This window comes from Sprattus sprattus, assembly GCF_963457725.1.
Source record: "Sprattus sprattus genome assembly, chromosome: 1".
In the NCBI taxonomy this organism is placed as follows: domain Eukaryota; kingdom Metazoa; phylum Chordata; class Actinopteri; order Clupeiformes; family Clupeidae; genus Sprattus; species Sprattus sprattus.
Genome location: NC_137920.1, coordinates 71,774,845 through 71,785,789, shown reverse-complemented (window position 1 = coordinate 71,785,789; position 10,945 = coordinate 71,774,845). Strand labels below are relative to the sequence as shown.

Sequence of the window (10,945 nt, the reverse complement as noted above, 5' to 3'; positions counted from 1 at the left end):
TAAGGGCAAGTTGGTAAATGTAGCCATAACACGGCAGGCAAGTCGACTATATGAAATGAAGCAACAGTAATAACTTTTTCAGCAATTCAGGAAGCGAACCGTGCAAAATGGGTTTGTTATGGCTGCTGTCTGGTGCCACGTGTAACCGCTCGTGTTTTATCACTCAACGAATCTTAAATGTTACACAATTGAGGACTCTCAGGACAACCGCTAAGAATCACTTGAAGCAACAAGAACGACCCAAGTGGATGTGTAACTCTTCGATTCACATACCACAGACCTTGCCACCATGTCAGCCTTATCCTAGATGTCTAATGGGTCGATGGATAACATTGAGAAGCGTGTGTCAGTTAAATATAAGGCAACTGTGCACCTGGTCGAGAAAGGGTCATGGACGATGGATTGACACCGTCAATAACGACTTAAGAAAGGGACTTTCCACCTTTTCCACAAACACAGCTGTTGCCAAAGACGTTGTCTTGTTTGAGCATGACCGAACCAGATTCTTTAGATTTCTAGCTCTCTTCTGTGGGGGGCAGTTTCTTTTCTGGACATATTTAGCCCATTTTGCCTTCACTGGGTTGCGAGACACGCGTGGTGGCGGTAGTGAGGCGAGGAAGGTTAGAACTGATCTAGGAGGATGGTTTAGTTTCGATATGAATTTAGGATCGAATGCGTGGAGGTTTGGATTTACCGTAGGATGTATTACGATAGGTGAGTGATATTTTTTATATTGTTTTGGTACTTGTAAGTTACTAATGCTAAATGGCAAGACGCTACTAGCTAATGCCACCATTTTCTCTGTCGCAAACAGGTGGTGGAATAGTTGGACTGGGCCTTCTGTTCTCCCGTCGCTCCGTCAGCCGCGTGATTCTGCACCGCGGTGGCGCAATGGTGACAGTGTCCACGCAGTCACCCCTTGGGCCTAGTAAAGGCAGAAGCATGACCATGCCTCTGTCTCAGCTGGCCTGCCACGCGCACAGGAACGAGTCCCCTTCTTTCATCCCCCTCAAGGTCAAAGGTCACCAGTTTTACTTCCTGCTGGACAAGGAGGGGAAAATAAACAACTTGAAACTTTTTGACATCACTGTTGGAGCATACAGACCTCTCTGAAAGTTGAATATGTGCTTTTGTGACCCCCAAAAGACTACAGGCCGATACTGAAAGTGTGAGGGTACACTTTTATATCTCAGATGCATCCTGCTGCGGAACACAATATTTGGTTTTTTGATAATTGTTATCTGTATCTTCTGGTCATGTGTCTGTTGGTGCGCTCATCATTCTAAAATAAAATTGTTGGTTTTGATAATGCTGCAAGACACACAGGTAAATGCAAGCAATGGCATTCATCTCTGTCTTCTTTTTAATCTTATTCAGAACAGACGGAAGTGTCGCATGAGTTGTTCGGGCAGTTTTTGGCAACAAATGGTGTCTAGTGGTAATGTTGCTTAAATTTACCCCACAACTACACTCTTTTCAACAGTCTCTTAAACTCTTCATCAGGATAGGAATAGGTACTATGAGCCATGAGGTTTAATTAGTATGTAACAATATGTAACCTACTTGCATGATAAGTACACTATTAAAATCCTCAATTACCCAGCTAACATAATTATTGTGCCTAAGGTTATTTATAGTAAAATGTGTCCAGTTTAATTTGTTAGATTACATGAAGCATATAAAGTACCTAACTAAAGTAACTGAATGACTACTGAGAGAGCGAGCTGGATCTTTCCTATAAACACAATGTTGTAGGAAATGTGGTGTGTTAGGGATAACTTTCATTACATCACTGTTGGATATTATACAACTGTATTATTCACACTCATGACAGCAAGCGAATTGAACCAGTCATCAGTATCTTTTTCCTCATTTTACAAGTGTGTAATCCCTCTGTGCCCTGACAAACTCTCTCTGCTGCACTGAGTCACTTGGGGACGCAGGTTTAGCTGGATGGGCCTTCTTATGATGGGAGTTCAAGCTGTTCAAGGGCTCGGGGGGGGGGGGGACGCTAGTCGGAGTGAATCACGGCCGTTTGAGTGTTCAATTCCTCTGAGGCCCCCGAGGTCCAGTCACCTGATTGGTCGGTAGGACAGGGCGCTCGCGTGTAGCCTAATTGGTTACACACTCCTGGGCCGGCTGGTGCTGATGCAAGTCTTTTGTGTGTGAAAAACACTCTTGAGGGGGAGCAGCGGATGGGAGTGGAGTAGGGCGCCACTGAGGGCGGCGGAGGTGATGTGCTTGTCCTAAGTGTGTGTGTGTGTGTGTGTGTGTGTGTGTGTGTGTGTGTGTGTGTGTGTGTCTGTCGGTTGAGAAGTGGCTGTGTGTCCGTGAGTAACTGTGTCAGGAATTTCGGGCCTTAATCACAAACAGCTGCCAACCACCATTTCCCGCCAGGCCAGAGAAGAGAGATTTAGACATCAGAGCTGTTCCAGTTAGTACTAAGTGGTTTAACTACTGCTATAAACCCTCATTTGGAAGTATAACATTACATGTCACTGGTTAATATCTTTTAAAAAAAACTTCTCTTTTATGTAATATAACTCTAACAGCGCTCCAACCTTACAGCTAAGTAAATTACGCAAGTGTCACACATTTAGTACTTTTTTTACCTAAAAGAGGGAAGTGAAATTAAAGCACGTGTTTTTTATGTTGTCACATGCAAACCACAGTTCAGAGTTCTGTAGTAAGGCACTGAGTGAGAGAGTAACGGAACCTCTTGCATTCCTTCCTTCAGAGTCAATATCCTTAACACCACACATGACAGCCACACATAGCTTACTGAATGGATCCTGGTCAGTTTACTCAATGAATCTTCATTTGGGGAGTTTGGATTTAGTCACTATTGTGTGTGGGAGAATCATCACTCAAGTTCTGTGATGTTACATAAAAATACCTCATCATTCTGGATGAAAGAATTATTGCCTTGTGGAGTTTTGCAGGTGGAAATAAAAAGTGTACATATTTCAACACATAATATAGTTTGAATTCAAGGTTAGTACTGATTAGTATGCCAAACTTTTGAAAATATGAACACAAACATCCCGTGCCTTCAACGATTTAAAATGAAACCGCAGGCAGGGAAATGTCATCTGGCCGTGTACAAAGCCCAACTTCTCTGAATGTTGATGGTATCCCATTATGGAGTGGGCGGGGACTGACTATTTCAGGGTATAGCCGCACGCAGTCCGCTCAAACGCATGCTGGTTTACTGTGCGCTGTGAGGCTATACTCGCCCGGGTGGCAGATAGGGCGTTTACCTTTTAAAATAATAACATTATAACCTGTGGAATAATCGAGACTTACCTTTTGTAACGTGAGCTATCGTGGTGCGCATCTTCAAAGTGATGACTTTGTGAACAGCAGCCTGCGACATGCCTGGATTGAGGTAACAGAATTCATGCCATCAACAAATGCCTGCGCCTTTGTTGACTAACGTGATTGCATAATGATTTAAACTTTGTAAGTAGCTTTGTAAATGTTGGTTACGCAAGATTGTGTATTTAGAAAGACTTTAAGGCGACCATTGCGCAGGTTTTTTAGGCCTTTTAATTAACTCTGAAATTCCCCGGACCTATAGTGGGAATTTTCCAAGTCCGCAGGGGAGTGGAGAGAGCTGCATGTTAATCTCCAACCCAAATCCGACCTGCGCTGGACTCTTGCAAACTTTTTCGGGGCATACCCCGAGTGCAACTGCGCAAACGCAACAGGTGCAACAGGTAGGAAAGTCCCACCGTAAATTAAGATCATCATATGCCGCTAGACTAAATAAAGAGAACAATGACACCAGTTAGTGCAGAATGATTACACGTCGTTTGACGCATGATACATCTACAACAATAGCGCAAGAAGACTAAATATGACAGTAGGCAAATTCATACACAACTATTTTTGACCAAATATTTTCAAACACAAAAGAAGAAATAGAAGAACATTTATCTCCGTTTTATTTCTCTCACTGATTTGCACCCGTCATTCCTCTTGCTGTGTCTTTTGGTTCCTGGTCTCAGAAGGTTCCGGGGCCAGTCATGTCAAACCCCAGCCTGGACGTTATCACGTCCAGCCAAGATCTCCTGTGGCTACTGCAATCCTCTCTTTGGACCCAACCCGACTCGTCATGGCAGACGCTGGCCTCATTTATGCCCCACGAGGAGGCCATCAGTCGCCCACCTGCGCCCGTCCCTGGCTGCTGCCACGCACGCCCACGCTGCCCCGAGGCTACGGGCAGAATGAGGACAAAGGTGACGGGGCGTCTGGATAACAAAGTAGGTGGTGTTGATGTTGTTGTGTTGTGGAGGTTGTTTGTGAAGACAAAGGGAGGGGGGGGGGGGGGAGAGAATAGAAGAAGCGCACTGACTCACAGTGTTCGGTGCTGTGATTCACACCTGAGTCATACAGCGCAGTGGGTCGTGAGTCACATCCATAGAATTTGAGCGGGAATCGGGGAGAGGGAAAAGAGAGAGCGATGCCGGCGTGGGTGGATGAATGCGTGCTTGTGGGTGGTTTGAACAGAAGCGGTGGAAGGGCGGTTGGTTGCGGTGAATCTTTTGAAGCATCCAATTTGAAGAAGTTTTTGATGTTGTATCGCTATGCCTCCACTAGATGTCACTATGACTTTAAATAATTTTGAGGTATCCATAGAGACAACTGTACAAAGAGTTTTGCGTTAATAATGGCAGGTCAGCGTATACATGATATGCCTAATACAGGTTGAATAACCGTGTAACAATTGCAGATTAATTGTGTTAAACAAAAATGATGAGCCTCCAGTGGTTGGTCAAAGCTTGGTTGTAGAACTGAAGGTTCTTCTATTTACATAATGTTTTTCCTCAGGGTTAAGTAGGCCTAGGTGTATTCACATCTGACAATTACTTGATGATGACCAAACAGCCAACAAAAAGTTTTTTCAAAGAATATTTAACATGATGTTTAACCAGTAGAAGACCTTCTATAGAAGTACAAGTCTTAATGAAGGTCAAGCCTTCTTGTTTTAATAGTGTCTGTGTAATCCATGCTGCTGATTTCCTCCTGCTGCATCATCATCAGCGCTCTCTCTCTCTCTCTCTCCTGCCCAGGTGTCCCAGGAGGATGCGGAGCGGAGGAGCCTACGCAGGGAGCGCAACCGCATGGCCGCCGCCAAGTGCCGAAACCGCCGTCGCGACCTCACCGACACGCTCCAGAATGTGAGCTTAACAGTAATGCGTGCGTGCACACACACACTCACACACACACACACACACACACACACACACACACACACACACACACACACACACACACACACACACACACACACACACACACAGGCAGCAACACACAAGTCCACATATGACTGAGAGACAGAGAGAGAGAGAGAGAGAGAGAGAGAGGGAGAGAGAGAGAGGAGAGATGTGTGTTTGTCTGAGAGAGGGGGCTTGTGTGTGTGTCTGTGTGGTGTGGTTGCCTTCATGCGTGCGTGTTTCTCTCTCTCTCTCTCTCTCTCTCGCTCTCTATCTCTCTCTCTCTCGGAGCTGGAGGCTGATCAGGCCCATGTAGGCAGAGGGAGGTGTGGAGGGGGAATCAAGATGGCAGTAGAGAGCAGGGGGGTATTCGTCGTACGTGGATTAGTGACAAACCTGGATAAGTTAACTCAGAGTAAGTGGTAAACCTCCTAATAGAAGAGCCCTCTGATGTTGTTTTGCTAGGAGAATGAACCAATGGGGGTTTTTTATTAGAAGGTTTACCACTTACTCTGAGTTGACCTATCCAGGTTTGTCATTAAACCTCGTACGACGAATACCCCCCTGGAGTGCTGATTGGTCCTGGATAATTGCTCCTCTAATTGCACAACCGTGAAGACCACTGTCACTGTTGCTGTTATGAGGGAAAGTAATGGGGTGAATAGGGATAGACATACTGTATGTCTATGTGAATAGGGGTTCAGCTTGAGGTCGCGATGCGATCACGTGGGACAATGACAACATCAGGTTGCGTGAATCCGTGCACACGAACACCAGCCCCCGTACCGATTCAAATCTACTCACTTTCTACCCCTGTTTCGAATCGTTGCAGATACCGTGTGCGGATAGAGAGTGTTCGTCTGTATGAAAGGGCTATCTGTATTCTGAACAGCACGGATGCAGACAAAATAGGCTCCGTCTGAATTGAGCTTCAGTTCAATCAGGTTTTCCAGAGCTGGCTCTTATTTCAGACATTAAATAATCACATGAATCAGTTATCAGTGAGTTACAGGTATGTGGATGAGTCAGCAACCCTGCTCTCTGCCAGGGGGCTGTGTGTTTGATGTTGTTATTGTTGTTGCTGTTGTTTATGTCTTACTCATCCTAGTTTCCTCCCATTCTTCCCGGAGAGCGAGCCAGCCCAGCAGAAAGAGGAGATGTGTTTATTGTTGTTTATGCTTATTGTTGATGTTTGTTTAATGCTGTTACTCGCCCCCGCTTGTCCTTCTTTGAAAGGAGAGCGTTCTGTTTGAAAACGATGAGACTTAGCATCAGAATGAATGTGTTGTTGTTGTTGTTGTTGTTGTTGCTGCTGAGGATGTTTGGTGTTGTTTGAATTTGTTGATCTTGTTGTAAGGTATCCCCCCTCTCCCCCTCGAGTGCAGCTCCAGGCAGGCTTTTAGCTAGGCATGCGTCCGTGCGTCTTTTGGACGCACTGTTCTAAAATAATAAGAAATTGGACGCAGTACTTTTAGGCAGACGCCCTACAGACGCCTTAAGTTTTCGTCCCTTTTTTCACTCAGTCAAACTTTTTTTAAACGTGTTCACAATAACTCTCAACATTGTTCAAACGTTAATGAGCGTAATCACGTTGTAACACGTAAAACAACAGTTTACCGCTATAAGGGGTGGCGAGCCGCATGCAGCTCTTTGCCGGCTGACGTGGGGCTCGGCTCCAGCGCGAGTGCTCACTGACTTTTCCCTTGGTGTACAGAATTTTCATATTGTAAAATAAACATCTAAAATGCATATTTTGCACGAAATACAGACAAAAAGCTGTCCGATTTGAATGGGGTATCTATTCATGTATATTGTGTCATCACGCGATCTTGAGAGATGTCTTCAAGTAACGTTAATGTTCCAAACATGAAACATTCTAATGTGTGCACCCAGTCGCAGAGAGTTACTACTAGCCAAACTAGCAGTAGCTACTGAAAGAATGCCATGGATCCAGCAAAGCGTAAAGCTAAACGAAAATATGAAGATAAACACTGCACGTTCTTGCCTGAATGGAAGGAATTATTTGCGGAGCGAAATGGGAAAACCCCTCTGCTTAATATGCCAGACGTCACTGTCGCATTTTAAAGCCTCAAACTTGGAGCGCCTGACAGCGCCTTCTCTCCACACACAATGCTAACATATAGCCCAGGAGTTCCTTAAGGCAAAGAGCTGTGCAAGCACAAGGTACATACTTTGAATTGAAACGTCAGTCAGAGAAACAGACTCGGCTTTTTTTTTTTTATGAACGAAGTACTCTGAAACTGTCACGTTGGCATCGTATCATTTGTCATGGAATATTGCTCGAGCAAAAAGTCATATAGTGAGGGAGTTTGAAAATTGAACAGAGGATATCTGACATTAACTATAATTAGCACCTATCTCAGCGGATGTCTCCAATATTTTTATTTTTGTGCCATATTTTAAATCTACATTTGTTAACTTCTCTTCCTAAAACCCACTAGAGGACACTATTTAAAAGGTTATTTTCAAAAAAAAAGGGAGGCAACTGCTTTGATTAGGCTCTTCTCCAGGCACAGTCTGTTTCAATGCTTTGTTTTGATCACAGTCATTGCAGAGAAGGAGTTCTCACATAAATATATGGAGGCAAAGGGTATAGCTGCTCCTAAGCTTTCTCTCCCAGGTCAGGGTGCTCCTGCTTCACACATATCCAAAACAAAATCTCAGCGGATGTCTTCAATATGTTTATGCCATATAATACATCTAAATTTGTTAATTTATCTTCCTTAAACCCACTAGAGGACACTATTTAAAAGGTTATTTTCAAAAAAAAATCTTATGGGGGAGCATGCCCCCAGACCCCCCTAGTTTTGCTGGGTCACCGGGGCTTCGCCGCGTTAGGTTCAATTACAAAATGGACCCCCCCTCAAAAAATCCTAGCTAAAAGCCTGGCTCCAGGGGGGTGTTTATTGTTTTTGGTGTTTGCTTTTTGTGCCTCTCTACCATCCTCTGGGGCAGGGGTTTTCAACTGGTTTTGTCCCAGGGACCACCATTCTGACTTCAAAGTATTTGCAGCCCATTGATGTACCTGCGCGCGCGCGTGTTTGTAACCGCCTCCGTCGCCACGCCCCCTCTCCCCTTACAGATATTCTGCCTGTAGCACTTGTCAGTGTAATTTCTTTGCTGAATTTGGGTATACATTAGTATATTTCAGGCCATGTGGCTATTCAGACTATTTAGATTGACATCTTTTTCTTATTTGAGAAAGAAAATATCAATATAAAAAAATATTTAATGGTGAACTGATCAACATAGGCTCCCTGGTTGAAAACCCCTGCTCTGGGGTACAGGGATTAAGTAATACATGGGGAATGTGTTAAGTGTTTATTTTAGTTCTTTTTTCTGTTGTTATTACTAAACCCCCCCCCATCTGTCCTGTGCAGGAGAGCGATCAGCTGGAGGGTGTCCAGTCCCAGCTGCAGGAGGAGATAGCCAAGCTGGAGAGTGAGAAAGAGAAGCTGGAGCTGGTGTTGGAGGCACACAGACCCATCTGCAAGATAGTAGACCATAGCGATGATGATGGCGACGACGACAACGACAACGACAACGACAACGACACTGGCTGTCTGTAAAACTGAGTCTGCAGGTTCAGACCAGGTTCTTTGTACTTCATACTGTATTAGGGGGGTTCAGGAGTAGTGGAACCCCAAACTGTCTGATGGGACTGGATAGTTCACTTGATTAGGAATGCTGTCACAGATGACCCATTCATCTGTATATTGTTTCACACAAAATGAGCAGTACAAGAAAGAAGGCTTTACTCTCGTACTGCGATAGTTCTCAGTAATCCGTGGGAATCTCTTACTGTTGTGTTGTGTTCTCCATTGTATTGCTTACCCCTTACCTGGCCACCATGTCTTTCTAGTATACTTTCTTTCTTTGTCTGACATTTGATATTAACTGAATTGAAGAGCAGACTGTGTGATGTTCAGCTAACACTGGCGGACTGTGGGGACCTGTAGTTTCAGAGCCTGTGTGGGTTATGTGCGCTGTTCCCAAAAGTGTGTGTGGAGTTGTGTACAATGGCGGCGAGAGAGCGCCGGTGTGTGTCTAACGCTCTGGCGGCACGGGGGAGGTTGCACGTTGACAGATGTTGAAAGAAGTGAGAAGTGAGAGGAGTACCCAGGTCTGCATTCGCGTCATAGAGATTTAATACGCTTTATAGATACACTTCAGACCAACACAAGTCAGACAATAAAATGACATGTTTAAAGGTCCATGTTGCCTGTGAGGGGTGTGTGTGTGTGTGTGACGCAGACAGGCTACATTGTCAAAAGAAACAGGAAATAGACGACATGTTATCCATCCACTCAAAGGTAGACATGCTGTGTTTATACTAAGCAGAAACATGCCCGGCTTTGTAGTGACTTGCACACACATAACATGCCAGCTATTCTGTGGTCACTGAGGGATAACTCAAACCAGAGGCATTTGAATGCCGTGATGACACCCTCATGCAGCTGCAAGGCTTCAAGCTTACCATGCCTACAAGAACACTATCTCAAAGCCCTTCATCATGGTATTATAGCATGGTGTTATGGTATTATCATATGACGCAAAGAAACACTGTTATGATCTGAATTGGTTAAACACTGATACTTTCTCATTTCCTTTAAGTGTTGGTATGTGGAGCAGACTGTGTCCACCTTGTTGGGCATTGTAAAACATGACAGTGTTTGTTTGCATTCATTTCAGTCCTGCTCAAGTCCTCCGCTACTCTTCTGTTATGTTAATAAGAGAACTGCAATAACCTCTTTCATGGATGGCATACTTTTAATTCACGCTTTTAATTAACCTTTTCATTTTGGCTATTCATATTCATACAGTAAGTGGATATCATTGCTATTTCATTACAGACAATTTGGGTTTGTATAACTGGTCTTAGCATTACAACTAAGAGGCTCCATTTCCTGTGCCTTCGGCTTTGTGACCTGAGAGAGACCCTCCTTCATTCTTTATTACTACAAGTCCAGCTCCTGGGTTTAGAGAAGCTCACCTACTTTGCTAGAATGTGTAGGTTGCATTACTGCTTTTACACCTTGAATGACACTGTTAGATACGGAGTCAACTGCAATCTTGGGAAAGGAATATTTCCGATGGCATTATTAGTGTTGACAAAGGTCATAGCACTGGAACCATGACCATTGAGACAAAACTGCAGGACAGTGTCTTTACTGGGCAAGTTCCTTACCTGATAGTACTACATGGATACGTGGTATGATAGAGAGCTGAGAATATGCTGATTGTATCAAATAGACTGTTACCCATTGCACACCATAGTCCAGCTACTGCGGGAGCTCAGAGTGCAGATGTATCGTTGTATACCAGTCCATTTTGTATGCATTTTATTTGTGGAAAAGCTAGTTTCATATGATTGTTTGACAGTTTATACTCACCAAGGCAGGCAGCTGGTTTATCTGCATGAAGATTAATAAATAAACACAAAAACAAACTGTTTTTTTTTTCTTCTTCATTGATTCACTGAATCTAAGCCTAAGACACACATTAAGGGTTGTGACATTCTCTACGGGAGTAATATAATGACAACTGTATTTGAACACTTTTGTCTATGTCCATGGGGAACTTGTCTGAATGTACTCGTGAAAAAATGAATGATTGAATATCTCAGTACCATTAAAACGGTGCTTTCCTCAACACCCAAAGCAAACATTTAAGGCCGACTGACTCAATCCTCTATCCACCTAGAT

General features: G+C 44.0%; 2 protein-coding genes across 2 annotated transcripts; both read left to right on the top strand.

The window, feature by feature from the left end:
- Positions 1 to 6: 6 nt before the first annotated feature.
- tmem223 (transmembrane protein 223) lies at positions 7 to 1,502 on the top strand. The gene is made up of 2 exons (XM_080840934.1): positions 7 to 714; positions 815 to 1,502. Exons 1-2 carry the CDS (start codon positions 108 to 110, stop codon positions 1,111 to 1,113), a joined length of 906 nt encoding a protein of 301 aa, XP_080697060.1. The 5' UTR covers positions 7 to 107; the 3' UTR covers positions 1,114 to 1,502.
- A 1,872-nt stretch (positions 1,503 to 3,374) lies between these two features.
- On the top strand, positions 3,375 to 8,809 carry fosl1b (FOS like 1, AP-1 transcription factor subunit b; the record flags this gene model as incomplete). Its single annotated transcript, XM_080846463.1, has 5 exons — positions 3,375 to 3,388; positions 3,581 to 3,719; positions 4,011 to 4,265; positions 5,076 to 5,183; positions 8,621 to 8,809. 5 exons carry the CDS (start codon positions 3,375 to 3,377, stop codon positions 8,807 to 8,809), a joined length of 705 nt encoding a protein of 234 aa, XP_080702589.1.
- Positions 8,810 to 10,945: the final 2,136 nt, after the last annotated feature.

Excerpts from the sequence above, each read along its gene's own strand:
- tmem223 (XM_080840934.1), top strand. The coding sequence starts at position 108 with ATGGGTTTGTTATGGCTGCTGTCTGGTGCCACGTGTAACCGCTCGTGT. Across the intron at positions 715-814 it reads CGTAGGATGTATTACGATAG|GTGGTGGAATAGTTGGACTG; the intron begins GTGAGTGATATT and ends TGTCGCAAACAG.